Below are 15,413 nucleotides of genomic sequence, written 5' to 3'. Positions count from 1 at the left end.
ATGGAGCGCTTACTGTGTGCAAAGCACTGTACTAAGCGCTTGGGAGAGTGTGCTGTAACACCAAACACATTCCCTGCCCACAGTGAGCTAACAGTCTCGAGGGGCAGACAGATGTTAATATACATAAGTAGATAAATAAAGTACAGATATATACAGATCAATACATATGTGCCATGGGGAAGGGAGAGAGGATGAATGAAGGAGCACGTACGAGTGGTGCAGAAGGGAGTGGGAGAAGAGGCGAGGACTCAGTCAGGGATGGTTTCCTGGAGGAGATGGGCCTTCAGCACGGCTTTGAAGTTGGGGAGAGCAATTATCTGTCTGATTTGAGGAGGGAGGGCGTGCCAGGCCAGAGGTAGAATGTGGGCGAGTGGTCAGCGGCAAGATGGACGAGACCGAGGTACAGTGAGAAGGTCAGCACCAGAGAAACGAAGTGTGCGAGCTGGTAGGAGAACTGTACTAAACTGAACTAGTGTACTAAGCGCGGGCGTTGATACAAGTTTATCAGGCTGGACACGGTCCCTGTCCAACATGGGGCTCACAGTCTCAATCCAGGGGAGGTCACGGAGGCCCAGAGAAGTGAAAAGACTTGCCCAAAGTCATACGGCAGACAAGTGGCAGAGCTGGGATTATAATCTACGTCCTTCTGACCCCCAAACCTGTGCTCTTTCCGCTAGGCCATGCTGCTTCTCCTTGAAAGCGCTTTTCTACGGAAGGATTTTCCTCATTTAATTTCCGCCCGAGAGCCAATCCTGAACTTCTTCTATCCCGACGAGAAGCAATTCTCTGGCTCAGCATTTTTGTCTTTTCCAGCCACCTGATCTTTCCCGTGTCCCATGACCAGAGAGAAAAGTAGACATCACACCCTTCTGCCTGCTCTCATCTGAATCAAGACACTGGGGGTTGTAGTAGTAGTAGTAATGGTATTTACTGAGCATCTCTCAAGTGCTCCATTCATTCAGTCAGTCAATCGTATTTATTGTTTACTGTGTGCAAAGTACTGTACTAACTGCTTGGGAGAGTACAATATGGCAACACTATTATTATTGCTAAAAATAAAAATCCATCATAGTAATGTATTTCTTAAGCTCTTACTATGAGCCTGTTGTTGGGTAGGGACCGTCTCTATGTTGCCAACTTGTACTTCCCAAACGCTTAGTACAGTGCTCTGCACAGTAAGTGCTCAATAAATACAACTGAATGAATGAATGAACACAATCATCTTGGACATAGTTCCTGTCCCACATGGGGCTCAGAGTCAAAGAGGGAAGGAGACTAGGAATTTACTCCCCAGTTTACAGAAGAGGAAACTAAGGCACAGAGAAGGAAGTGACTTGCCCAAAGTCACAGCGGAGAGAAGATGGGGATCTGGGATTAGAACCCAGCCCTGCCACAGGCCACCACTTAATCTCTTCATGTCCTCCCCTGTAAAATGGGGGGATAAGATCTCTGTCCCTCCTTTCTCTTAAACTTTGTGCCTGGAGTGGAACACGAACTGTGCCCGATTGGGTTATCCCCTAGACCCTAGTACTGAGCACAACGCTTGGCACACAGTAGGCACAGATGATCATAATCATTAGAATAATAATGGCAACTAAGCAACTAAGGCTTGCTTCCACTCAGAAGAGAACAAGAGATGAAAGGAATTCTGGGCCAATGAGATGATCAAAAGTTAAATCACGGTAGCGGAAGAATTCACCAAAGGTTCCTGCTAATGTTATCGCAGTTTAAAGATGCTGAAATAAAGGTGGGTCTGTAGAGGGAAAGGGGTGATCACTCCTTTCAGAGTTCATTGCAGCCTTCCTCAAAAGTGGACTGATTGGATTTTCTTCTCCCTCTGGGTTCAACCCTGCTCCACAGGCCAGGGGTAGGAGAGGGTGATAGAAAAAGGTCAGAAAACTGAAGGAGCAGATGGAGGGGGAATTCACGATGATTTGAAATTGCAAGAAAATCAACTAAAGCAAGTGTCTGTTAGCGCGAGATAAAATGAAAACATGACAAAGCACAATAGACGGTTCACACCGAGGGCCATTTTATAACATCGGAGGGAGAGGGGGCTTGTGGAAACAGCATGGAACTAACAGTCCACACATGGGCAAGTCACAATATCTCTGGGCCTCAGTTTCATCATCTGTAAAATGGGGCGAAGATCCCTGCTCTCTCTCCTCTCTTAGATGGAGTCCCGTGAGGGGTGGGGACCGCGTCTGATCTGATTATCTCGAATCTGCCCCAGTGAAGAGCACAGTGTTCGGCATGAAATAAACACTAAATAATAAAACTACTAGTGTAATCTCTTTCCTCCACCCCTTGTAGACAAACTACGCCAAACGACCTACTGGGAAATTTTCAAGCATCAAATCCCTTTGCTTCCCAGGTTTCATTAGGATTTTTCTCCCATGGAGAAAGACAAGAATGAGAAGCAATGTGGACTCTACTAGACAGAGTCCAGCTCTGGGGGTCGGGGGACCTGGGTTTGATTCCTGGCTCTGGCTCTGCCTCTTGGCTGCTGCATGATCATGGGCAAGTCATTTCAATTCTGGGCCTGTTTTCTCATCTGTAAAATAGAGAGTCAATCAATCACCCATGGTATTTATTGAGCACTTACTGCGTGCAAAGTAACAAAGTAACAAAGAAGCAGCATGGCATATCAGACAGAGCACGAGCCTGAGGATCAGAAGGTCATGGGTTCTAAGCCCGTTTCCGCCACTTGCCTGCTGGGTGACTATAGAGAAGTTAAGTGCCTCTGTTACCTCAACTGTAAAATGGGGATTGAGACTGAACCCCACATGGGACAGGGACTTTGTCCAACCTGATGTGCCTGGGTCCACCTCAGTGCTTTGCAGAGTGCCCGGCACACAGTAAGCACTTAACTATTATTGTTATTATTATTATTAAAGCACTTTAGTAAATGCTTGGGAGAATCCAACAGGGTTAGTAGGCATGTTACCTGCCTAAAAGGAGCTTCCAGTCTAGAGGGAGAGGCAGACATTTCAATACCTGTTTTCTTTCCCCTCAGACCTGTGAGTTCCAAGTATTCACTCATGCAACTGTATTTACTGAACACTTACTGTGTGCAGAGGACTGTACTATGTGCCCGGGAGAGTACAACAATAAACAGACACATTCCCTGCTCACAACGAGCTTAGTTATCTACTGAGGTGGACACAAGCAAATCAAGCTGGACACAGTCCGTGTCCCACATGTGGCTCACAGTCATTCATTCATTCAATCGTATTTACTGAGCACTTACTGTGTGCAGAACACTATACCAAGCACTAGGAAAGTACAATTTGGCAACAGATAGAGTCAGTCCCTATCCAACAACGGGCTCACAGTCTAGAAGGGGGAAACAGACAGCAAAACAAGTAGACAGGTGTCAATGCCATCAAAATACATAGAATTACAGATATACACACATCATTAATAAAATAATTAGAGTAATAAATATGTACAAATATACACAAGTGCTGTGTGGAGAGGAAGGGGAGAGGGCACCCAGTCCCAATCCCCATTTTACAGCTGAGGCAACTGAGGCCCAGAGAAGTGAAGGGACTTGCCTAAGGTCACGGAGCAGACACCAGCCTCCCCTGCTTACATTGTATCAACGTCAGAGTTTAGTATAGCACTTGGCACAATGTAAATGCTTAAATACCTCACAATCACCACCGCTAGACGTCTTTTAATCAATGTTATGAATGAAGAAGGCTGAGCCCGTTGTGGGGTAGGGACCGTCTCTATATGTTGTCGATTTGTACTTCCCAGCCGCTTAGTACAGTGCTCTGCACACAGTAAGCGCTCAATAAATACGATTGGGTGAATGAATAGAAGATGATTAGGAAGATCACTCTCTCTCTCTCGTTAAAACCCGAATCTCCCCGCCATACTTCCCCTTTCCCTCAGGCCGGGGGGTTCCTCATTCATTCAATCGTATTTACTATCAGCCGGGTGACTTTGGGGAAGTCACTTCACTTCTCTGTGCCCCAGTTACCTCACCTGCAAAATGGGGATTAAGAATATGTGAGCTCTTCGTGGGACAACCTGATCACCTTGTATCCTCCCCAGCGCTTGGAACGGTGCTTTGCACATAGTAAGCGCTTAACAAATGCCATCATTATTATCATTATTATTTATTGAGCAGTTACTGCGTGCAGAGCACTGTACTAAGCGCTTGACGGTTCTCTGTCACCCCCGGGTGGCCCGGTCTGTATACTGTAAGTTACAGCCATCTGGAATTCAGTCAAAAACCTGGAACGGTCACTTCCAGAGTATGGGAGCCACCGCTCTGGGACAGGTCCAAGGTTATCAGGTTGTCCCACTTGGGGCTCCCAGTCTTGATCCCCATTTTACAGAGGAGGTCACTGAGGCCCCGAGAAGTGAAGTGACTTGCCCAAAGTCACACGGCTAACAAGTGGTGGAGTCGGATATTAGAACCCAAGCCCTCTGACTCCCAAATCGATCATCGATTTGAGACTGTGAGCCCGCTGTTGGGTAGGGACCGTCTATGTTGTCAACTTGTACTTCCCAAGCGCCTAGTACAGTGCTCTGCACACGGTAAGCGCTCAATAAATACGATTGAATGAATGAATCCTCCAGCTTCACCTCAGGCCTCACTGGTGCAACTCCCAGCCTCCCCTGCGGCCCTTGCCATTACCCAGAGGCCTCCGGGGCCGCGGTGGGGCAAGGTCCTGCCTGTTGGGCCTGAAGAGAAGGGATTGGGCAAATCCAACCCTTTTAGAAGGGTTTTAGTTTTTAAAAGGGTTTGCCCAAACCCCTGAGGGAGGGGTTGGAGACACACACACACACACACAGCCGGCTCTGTGAGGGGGCGAAGGGGTGTCGGGGGTCGCCGCCTGCCAGTGGTTCTCCTCACCCTGCGGGCGGGCCCGGCTCCGTTCAGCAATGGCGTGCTCTCCCCGTGCGGCTCGGCGTCCTCCTGGTCGCGGCCGGACCACGACACCTTCTTGGAGACGTTGGCCATGCCCGGGGAGGGCGACGGGGCCCGGGCACAGGGCGGTGGCGAGGACGGCCTCTGAGGGAGCCGTCGCCTGCCTGTGTTTGCCCACGTGACCCGGCCGCCGGGACGGCCCTGATTGGCTACTGCGGCGGCCGCGGGGCATTCTGGGAATTGTAGTTCGTCCCCTCAGCCGCCGCTAAACTACAATGTTCATTCATTCAATCGTACTTACTATTAATAATGATAATAATGGCATTTATTAAGCGCTTACTATGTGCAAAGCACTGCTCTAAGCGCTGGGGAGGTTACAAATTGATCAAGTGGTCCCATAGGGACAGTCTCGATCCTCATTTTACAGATGAGGGAACTGAGGCCCAGAGAACAATAATAATAATAATAATAATGACGGCATTTATTAAGCGCTTACTATGTGCCAAGCACTGTTCTAAGCGCTGGGGGAATACAGGGTGATTAGGTTGTCCCACGTGGGGCTCACAGACTTAATCCCCATTTTACAGATGAGGCAACTGAGGCATAGAGAAGTTAAGCCCCTTCCTTCCTCTCCCCCTCGTCCCCCTCTCCATCCCCTGCAACTTACCTCCTTCCCTTCCCCACAGCACCTGTACATATATATATATATGTTTGTACATATTTATTACTGTATTTATTTATTTATTTATTTTGCTTGTACTTATCTAATCCATTTATTTTGTTAGTATGTCTGGTTTTGTTCTCTGTCTCCCCCTTCTAGACTGTGAGCCCACTGTTGGACAGGGACTGTCTCTATATGTTGCCAACTTGTACTTCCCAAGCGCTTAGTACAGTGCTCTGCACACAGTAAGCGCTCAATAAATAAGATTGATTGATTGCAAAGCACTGTTCTAAGCGCTGGGGAGGTTACAAGTTGATCAAGTTGTCCCACAGGGGGCTCACAGTCTTAATCCTCAATTTACAGATGAGGGAACTGAGGCCCAGAGAATAATAATAATAATAATGATGGCATTTATTAAGCGCTTACTATGTGCCAAGCACTGTTCTAAGCGCTGGGGGAATACAGGGTGATTAGGCTGTCCCACGTGGGGCTCACAGACTTAATCCCCATTTTACAGATGAGGCAACTGAGGCATAGAGAAGTTAAGTGACTTGTCCAAGTCACACAGCTGACAATTGGCGGAGCAGGGATTCGAACCCATGACCTCTGACTCCAAAGCCCGTGCTCTTTCCACTGAGCCACGCCGCTTGTATCCGGTAGATACAAGGTAATCAGGTTGTCCCACACGGGGCTCACAGTCTTAACCCCCATTTTTACAGATGAGGTGACTGAGGCACAGAGAAGTGAAGTGGCTTGCGCAAGGTCACACAGCAGACAAGCGGTGGAGCCGGGATTAGAACCCACGACCCCTGACTCTCAAGGCCGTGCTCTTTCCACTAAGCCAAGCTGCTTCTCTTGGAGAGAAGCTTCAGAAATAACAGCTCAAGTGAGTTGGGAATTAGCAGGGGCCCGGTCTGTATACTGTAATTTACAGCCATCTGGAATTCAGTCAGAAACCTGGAATGGTCACTTCCAGAGTATGGGAGCCACCACTCTGGGATAGGTACAGGGTTATCAGGTTGTCCCACTTGGGGCTCACAGTCTTGATCCCCATTTTACAGATGAGGTCACTGAGGCCCCGAGAAGTGAAGTGACTTGCCCAAAGTCACACAGCTGACGAGTGGTGGAGTCGGGATTAGAACCCAAGCCCTCTGACTCCCAAGCCCGGGCTCTTTCCGCCAAGCCACGCTGCTTCTCTATTGCTCCTGGCTGGGTTTTTTAATTCATTCATTCAGTCGTATTTATCGAGCGTTTACCAGCTGCAGAGCACTGTTCAAACTTCCCTGTTTCGCTAAGCGGCATTCTCCGAGGAAGGGATCTGAGGCATGACTTTCAGTCTGATCATCAGAAGCTCTCAGAGGCCTCGCTGGGCCTCAGTTTCCCCTTCTATAAAATGGGAGCAGGAGTATGCCTAGGTGTCTCCTTGAGGCCAGGAATCATCTAAACCTACACCGTTGTATTATAATCTCCCAAACTCTTAAGTACAGTACTCTGCACACGGTGAACACCCAATAAATACCATATTAATACTATTATTATTATTGATTGGTTGGTTGAATTAGGCTAGTTCAACTAATTCAAAGCATAAGTGATACTTGGTGTTTGGCTCTCTCAGAGTGGTGGAGAAATCCTAATATTGCTCTGCTCCTTCCTCACCCACTTTAGGGGGGCCACTGAGAGCCTTGGCGGATACAGGGGCAACCAGACGAATGTAATGTCTTGTGAGTTCATTCATCCATTCATTCACTCACTCGTATTTATGGAGCACTTACGCTGTTCAAAGCACTGTACTAAGCATTTGGGAGAGTACAGTATACCAATAAACGGACACATGCCCTCCCCCAAGCGCTTAGTACAGTGCTCTGCACCCAGTAAATGCTCAATAAATACGATTGACTGACTGACCCCTTCATTCACGACAGGAAGTTGCCATCTCTGGGGCAGACCTGTGAAAACCAGCGTCACAGAACAATAAAATCAGGCAATCAGTCAACCCACCGACCCAATCCAGGCCGGAGACAAGCATCTCCCGGCTCAGGGCCTTCTGAGTGAGGTGAGACCTTGTGGGTCATGACAAGGACTTGCCACTTCTCCCAGAAGCTGGGGGATAATAATAAATAGGGGAAGAACACAGAAAGAGGAAAACGTTGGTCAGACACACAAAGGGCCTGGCAACTGGGGACTTACTGATAGGTTTCAGGAAGAAGCCGGCCTTCCCAAACTCCACAGCCCTCAGGCCTCCCAAATGAGGTGGCTAGGCATTAGGAAAAATGAAGACATTGTGAGTATTCTGAATCAGCGACACGTGGATTGGGATCCTCTTATCCCCGTGACAACAGCAGGAGAAGCAGCATGGCCTAGCAGAAAGAGCCTGGGAATGAGAAGGACCCAGGTTCTACTTCCGGCTCGGCAAACTGTCTCCTGTGTGACCTCGAGAAAATCGCTTCACTACTCTGGGCCTCATTTCCTTCATCGGTAAAATGGGGATTAAGACCGTAAGCTCCATTTGGGATAGGGACTGCGTCCATCCCGATCCGCTTCTATCTACCCTGGCACAGTGCTAAATGCTGGGGTGGATACAAGTAAATCGGACTGGACACAGTCCCTGTCCCATGTGGAGCTCTCAGTCTCAATCCCCATTTTACAGATGAGGTAACTGAGGCACAGAGCAGTGAAGGGACTTGGCAAGCAATTGGCAGAGCTGGGATTAGAACCCAGGTCCTCTGACTCCCAAGTCCTTGATCTTTCCACTGGGCCAAGCTGCTTCCTAACTTGCAACCTTCTCATCTGGAGTCTGAAATTCTAACAGTGCTTGGCACATAGTAAGCACTTAAATACCAACATTATTATTATTATTGTTATTATTATTTTTATTACTGTTGCACAATGAGGCGTGGGTACACCAGAGTAGAAACCTGCTATACTGAGTTGGACAGAAAAGGATGCTGGGAAGAATGGATGTCCTCTGCCAGTCAGTCCCTCGGTTAGAATTGTTCACACCCCTAATTTATTCCTCTAATAGCCCGGGGACCTCTCAGCCATGAATTCATCCAACCCCATTTTGATCCAACTGATATTTTCTGCCTGACAAGATTCATGCACTTTCGTTTTGAATGCATAAAATATTTATTAAAGCACTTAGTAAATGTCATTGATTGATTATTAGATACGGTGAGTACAGTTATTAGAGCAAGCTGGATAAACAAGTTGATCAGAGACTCAAATTTAATCCATGGTGGGCTCTCGATAAATACAGATCACAGAAGGGCAATGTATGGGAAAGAAGAATGATAAAGAGTGTTCCTCACGTTGATAACATGCCTTGTTCTCGCCCTGACTCACGGACGAGTGACGTATCTGGTGGACAGAATGGAACATCTATTAAGTCCCCACTAGGACCAGACTGATAATAGGGTGGTCACTGGCGGCCCCAGTGGCTACTAATAATTACAATGATCACTGTGATATTTGTTAAACGCTTGACCTGTACCAAGCACTGTACTGAGCGCCGGGGTAGATACCAGATGATCAGGTCGGGCAGAGTTCCCATCACACGCAGGACTGGCAGTCTAAGGGGGAGGGAGAACAGGTATTGAGCCCCCATTTTAGAAGTAGCGTGGCCTCATGTCTTGCCCATCAGGAGCTTACAATCTACCAGAGGAGTCGGAAGGACAATTATTTACAAACTGTGGATGCAGAAGGAAGAAGATGGGTCAGTTAGTAGCTAGAACCCAGAATTGGGAGTCAGGAGGACTTGGGTTCTATTCCCAGCTCCGCCATTCGTCTGCTGTGGGACTTTGGGCAAGTCACTTCACTTCTCCGGGCCTCAGTTCCCTCATCTGGAAAATGGGGAATAAGACTGTGAACCCCACATTGGGCAGGGGCTGTGTCTAACCTGAAGAGTTTGTATCCACCGCAGAGCTTAGTACAGTGCCTGGTACATAGTAAGCGCTTAACACATGCCATGAAAAAAATTATAGAGTGGGTAGAAGTAATGGGGAGCTGGCTAGCGTTTGGATGAGGTGGGCCATTGGGCCTAGCTAGGAAAGAAGCCTAGAAGCAGCAAGGCCAGTAGGAGCAGTATGGCGTAATGGATAGAGCTTGGGCCTGGGAGTCAGAAGGTCCTGGGTTCTAATCCTGCCTCTGCCACACATCTGCTGTGTGACCTTAGGCTAGTCGCTCTGGGCCGCGGTTCCCTCATCTGTCCAATGGGGATTAAGACCGTGAGACGTATGGAGGACTGGGACTGTGTCTGACTGGACTAACTTGTATCTACCCCAGTGCTTAGATCAGTGCTTGGCACATAGTAAGTGCTTAACAAGAACTATTATTATTTATGACTATCACAGTGCCTGGTGCACAGTGAGCGCTTAACAAATACCACGATTATTAAGGGCTGGGGCCAGATCAGGAGGCTCAGCCAAGTGTTCCTTCGGGCTGCGGTAAGGGCCCGGGCTTGGCTGGAGGTGGTGGCCCAAGGCCGCCAGTCCGAGTCATGGGCAGTGGTCCAGGCAGGTGCAGTTGACCCTCCACACGGATCCACTAAGGGTCAGAGCATCAGCCGGGGTCAGGATGGGGCGTGGCGGGACCCCCTGGCCCATCGCCACGTTCGAGACCTCCCCGGGGGCCAGCGCCCGGTCCCACAGAGAAAAGCCGGCCAAGCTCCCCACGAAAGCCTCCGACGGGCCCCCGACTCCGTCCGGCTCCCGCCCAAGCCCCAGGGACCCGCCGGGGGGGATCGCGTAGCCTTCCCGGAACCTGGAGCCCGTGGCCACGAGTCTCCTGTCCACGTAGAACCGGTACCTGCCCTGCTGGGAGGCCCAGATGAGGCACATGTGGTGCCAGTGGTCGTCCAGAAGCGGCCCCGCCGGCAGGTCCCGGGACGCCGGGTCCCCGATCACCAAGCGGACGGAGCCGGGGCCTGGCACATCCGCCCCGCGGACCACCAGCTCGCTGGCGTTGTCTTCCGTGGTGTAAGAGAGGAGGGTGCCCAGGCGGGCGGACGGGGTGCGGATCCAGCCGCAGACGGACAGTTCCCGCAGCCCGGCTGGGAAGCCTGGCCCGAAGCTGACCGCATTCTCGGGTGACGAGTTGGGGAAAACCAGCACGGGCCCCACGTTGCACACTGGAGGTGGAGGGAGGAAGAGTTGTGGGGTTAACGTCTGTCTCCCTCCCTCTAGACCGTAAGCTCGTGGTGGGCAGGGAATGGATATGTTTATTGTTGCACAGTACTCTCCCGAGCGCTTAGTGCTCAATAAATGAGTGAATGAATATTACAATATGAGAGAGAGAGAGAGAGAGAGAGAGAGAAAATGACTATTTCTGGTCCCCCTGTGTCACATATACTTTTCTGAGTAATAATAATAATAATGATGCCATTTGTTAAGTGCTTACTATGTGCCAAGCACCGTTCTAAGCGCTGAGGGGGATACAAGGTAATCAGGTTGTCCCACATGGGGCTGACAGTCTTAATTCCCATTTTCCAGATGAGGTAGCTGAGGCCCAGAGAAGTAAAGTGACTTGCCCACGGTCACACAGCTGACAAGTGGCAGAGCAGGGATTAGAAGACATGACCTCTGACTCCCAAGCCCGGGCTCTTTCCTCTGTGCCACGCTGCATCTCTAAGGTGTGAGATGGCACATGCCCATCCCCTTAAGGCTCAATACGGTGCATGAAACCATTTTTATCCCTTAAAATCACCACTCTCAAGTGAATCTCCAACATCCTGGCCCCAGGGCTCAGCTTTTCTCATTCTGAGTGTGGGGGTGAAAAGGAAGCCGGGCCATTTTCCAGATGGTAGGGGTTAAGTTTCAAGGAAGCAGCAGAGCCTAGTGGATAGAGCACGGGCTTGAAAGTCAGAAGGACCAGGGTTCTAATCCCAGCTCCACCACGTCTGCTGTGTGACCTTGGACAAGTCACTTCACTTCTCTGGGCCTCGGTTAACTCATCTGCAAAATGGAGAATGAAACCATGAGCCCCATGGACCGTGTCCAACCCGCTTAGCTTGTATCTACCCCAGCGCTTGGTACAGTGCTTGACACATAGTAAGCACTTAATAAATACCATAAAGAAATACATCAGGAAGGAGTAGGCCAGACAGTTGTCCCTGGGGCCTTTCCTGAATAGAAACTCCCAATGACACGGAGATGAGAGAGGCCGGGAGGCAGGCTCACACAGCTCGGGGGGTGACAGCCATCTCCTGTCACCCTTGTCCCGAGGAAAAGTTGAACCCTGGATTCTAGGGAACACTTCTGGAGCCCCCTCTTTCCACCAGGTCACCCCACTAGACTGAAAGCTCATTGCGGGCAGGGAATGTGTCTGTTCATTGCTATACCCTACTCTCCCAAGCTTTTAGTACAGTGCTCTGCCCGCGGTAAGTACTCAATAAACATGACTGAATGAACAATCGAATGAATGAATCCCAGGAAACGAAGAGAGGGAATATACTCACTCGATCCAGGTTTCTGGGGATGTGGCGGGAGCTGCCGTTCCCTTAGCCGGCTGTCATTCTTCTCAGCCACCCCGGCTAAACGGGGTCCATCAGTGGCCCGCTCCAGCTCCTTCTCCGCTTTTGGTGACCGGGAATCTTGGAGGATGTCCTTGGCGTCGGCCAGGGAGCCGGGTTGGCGTCTGCCTGGCCGAGGTCTCTTCCTGTTCCGGGGTGCCATCTGTCCCTTCGTGGGGCGCGGCGGGTGCTTCTCTTGGTGACCGTCCTGGGGTCCGGCCTGCTTTTCCGGCGAAGCCTGGTCCCCGACCTCGGTGGCAGGGAGGGGGGCCTGAGAGAGGATTCCACCCGGCTCGCCTCTCCGCATCTGCTCCTCAAGGGCTCCCAGCCTGGCCTCTTGCCCTTGCATCCCAGCCTGGAATTCCCGCAGTTCCCTCTTTATCTCATTCCCATCGGCCCACAGGGCACCGATGTCTCTCACCAGGGTCCCCGTGAGATTGGACAAGGCGGTCCTCTGCTCCTCCCGTTCTTTCTCTTGCCGCTCCCCCTGCCTGCCCCTTTCTTCCAGGGAAGCTTCCAGGGCTGACAGCTTCAAGCGCACCACCTTGGTCCTCTTCTCCACCTTCCTTTTCCAGGTCTCCAGGTGCTTCCGGTCAGCCTGGGCCGCCGCTTGGGCCTCCCTGAGGGTGGAGGCGATGGCGCGGTGTCCGTCGGTCAGGTTCTGGAAGCGGGTGTCGACGTTGTAGGAAACGTTGTAGTTGGCCGTGATCCTCTGGAGGTGGGTCAGGGTTGCCTCCCGGAAACGCCGGAACTGCAAACAAGAGATGCGGGGGTCTTAGTCGCCTTGGGCTCTGGCCACTGACGAGCATCGGGTTTGGAATCCTGGTCTCCAAAAGGCCTCTGGGGAAAGAGCCTTCTTGCTCGAGACCTCTGAGCACATAGTAAGAGCTTAATAAATGCCATCATTATTATTATTACCTCGCTGCCGACCTCTCGCCCACGTCCTGCCTTTAGTCTCAACTCCCTCCCTCCTCAAATCCGACAGACATCCCTCCTCAAATCCCTTTTGAAGACTTATTGAAGGCCCATCTCCTCCAAGAGGCCCTCTTTTCCTTTTCTTCCACTCACTTCTGCGTTGCCCTGACTTGCTTCCTTTATTCATCCCCCCTCCCAGCCCCACAGCTCTTATATACAATCCAAACTTTTTTTATTTATATTAATGTCTGTCTCCCCCTCTAGACTGTAAGCTCATTGTGAGTAGGGAATGTGCCTGTTATATTGTACTCTCCCAAGTGCATTTTGGGACTCTTTAGCCCTGACCAGAAATTCTCCACTAGATTATCACTCCCCAAGGGCAGGGATCATGCCTACCAACTCTATCGTACCACACTTTCCCAAGCGCTTAGTCCAGTGGCCTGCACACAATAAGCGCTCAATAAGTTGGGAAAGTATGGTACAATAAAGTTGGCAGACATGATCCGTGCCCTCCAGAAATTACAGTCTAGTAGAGAGAGTTTCCAGTCCGGGCCAAAGAGGCCCAAAATGGAGGTTTTGGGGCCTGTTAGCCCCTCAAAGCCTGTTTTCCTCCTCTGCCTTAAAGTCCCAGCCCCCTGCCCACTCCCTAACTCATAATGGAAAGTTGGACTTCTAGGTCTCCTGCCCATGTCTTTATTGAGTGCTCACTGTGTGCAGAGCACTGTACTAAGCACTTGGGAGAGCCCCGTGTGGGACCTGATGATCCTGTTTCCATCTCAGTGCTTAGTACAGTGCTTGGCACATAGTAAGTGCTTAACAAAAAGACAATAAGGGACAGCAGCACGGCATGGTGGATAGGGCAGGGGCCTGGGAATTAGAAGGTCATGGGTTCTAATTCCGGCTCCACTGCTTGGAAAAGTCACTTGTCTGTGTCTCAGTTACCTCACCTTTAAAATGGGGATTGATACTGTGAACCCCACATGGGACAGGGACTGTGTCCAACCCGATTTGCTTGTATCCACCCCAGCATTTAGTACAGTGCCTGGCTCAGAGTAAGCTCTTAACAGATGCCATTATTATTATTATTGTTATTATTAATAGGGTAAATATATACTATCCCTGCCCTCAAGGAGTTGACAATATCGATTAATTCTACAGTACTCTCCCAAGCGCTTCCAACAGGGCTCTAAGTAGGTGCCAAAGAAAGCCTATTAATTGATAAATCGGTTTGCAATTGCAGAGTTTGTCTCAAAGATTGGAAGAAATCACTGTCCCAAAGACAGCGTCCGCTCACCTGTTCCTCCAGCCTTCGCAGTCTCTCAAGGAACGGTGGTTTCCTCTGCATCCCTGTTGCCGTTGGCCCACTCTCCGGGCAGAGAGGAAGCAGAAGCAGAATAAGGCCTGCAGGCATTAAAATGGAGCCCCAGCACATTCTGAAAAGGGGAGCTAGATTTCGGGGGACTGTTCAGTAGCCCTTGAACGAGAGCAAAAGTGAAGCGGGCTGAGAAATGGTCTGTTTTACCCATCTCACTTCCCGTCCCCACCTCCTCAGCTTGGCCTGTTTTTCTCCGTCTCCATCCCACGTCCTGTCTGGGGTTTCTGTCTTTTCCTCCATGGTTTATCCCGGACAGATGAGATCTGCAGGCTCCACGGACGTTCCTTGGAGGCTGGTTTTAAACCGCAATCAAGTTCTTTCCTGGAGAAGCAGCGTGGCCTAGGAGAAAGAGGCCGGGCCTGGGAATCAGAGGATCTGGGTTCTAATCCCCATTTTACAGATGAGGTAACTGAGGCCCAGAGAAGTGAGGTGACTTGCCCACAGTCCCACAGCTGACAATTGGCGGAGCCTGGATTTGAACCCATGACCTCTGACTCCAAAGCCCGGGCTCTTTCCACTGAGCCAAGCTGCTTCTCTAACCTTGTATCTACCCCAGCGCTTAGAATAGTGCTTGGCACATAGTAAGCTCTTAACAAATACCATCATTATTATTATATAACTATATATCTAATTTATTTATTGACTGATCTATTCAGGGCTTGGCACATAGTAAGCACTTCTAAGACTGTGAACCCGCTGTTGGGTAGGGACCGTCTCTATATGTTGCCAACTTGTACTTCCCAAGCGCTTCGTACAGTGTTCTGCACACAATAATTGCTCAATAAATACGACTGAATGAATGAACAACTGCCATTATTATTAACAAATTCAAATTTGGGATCCGCAGATTCGTCACGCTCACACAGGAAAGCGAAAAAAAAAACCCCAAATGATAAAAATAAAATGCAACGAGGAAACGACCAAAGCCCCGTCCCCGCCCTGGATATCGTGACAGGCGATTTAGCGCGAAAACCCCGTGACGAATCGGCGACTCCGGGACGTCGTGCGGGACGCAGAGCGGCAAGACTGGGCGAGGGGGACCAATCGGCGGCGCCGGTTCGCGCGCGGAGGG

At 50.2% G+C, this 15,413-nt stretch overlaps 2 protein-coding genes across 3 annotated transcripts in view; both read right to left on the bottom strand.

Annotated features, from left to right (window-relative positions):
* Window positions 1-4,995, bottom strand: part of CLCN7 (chloride voltage-gated channel 7) — a 40,610-nt gene extending 35,615 nt beyond the window's left edge. For both annotated transcript variants that reach the window (XM_038762862.1, XM_038762863.1), the window contains exon 1: window positions 4,871-4,995. In XM_038762862.1, coding sequence (XP_038618790.1) covers window positions 4,871-4,978 — 108 coding nt within the window. In that variant the 5' untranslated portion in view covers window positions 4,979-4,995. The remainder of the gene's footprint in view (window positions 1-4,870) is intronic.
* Window positions 4,996-9,932: 4,937 nt separating this feature from the next.
* Window positions 9,933-14,674, bottom strand: PTX4 (pentraxin 4). Its single transcript, XM_038763558.1, has 3 exons — window positions 14,261-14,674; window positions 11,998-12,802; window positions 9,933-10,671 (listed from the first exon to the last, which is right to left on the bottom strand). The coding sequence occupies exons 1-3, from the start codon at window positions 14,396-14,398 to the stop codon at window positions 10,040-10,042; spliced, it is 1,575 nt and encodes a 524-aa protein (XP_038619486.1). The 5' UTR covers window positions 14,399-14,674; the 3' UTR covers window positions 9,933-10,039.
* Between the last annotated feature and the right edge of the window lie 739 nt (window positions 14,675-15,413).

The sequence above is a fragment of the Tachyglossus aculeatus genome, chromosome 21 (genome assembly GCF_015852505.1).
Source record: "Tachyglossus aculeatus isolate mTacAcu1 chromosome 21, mTacAcu1.pri, whole genome shotgun sequence".
NCBI classification, from domain to species: Eukaryota; Metazoa; Chordata; class Mammalia; order Monotremata; family Tachyglossidae; genus Tachyglossus; species Tachyglossus aculeatus.
The sequence above is the reverse complement of the archived record's forward strand: the minus strand, read 5'-3'. Positions and strand labels throughout refer to the sequence as shown.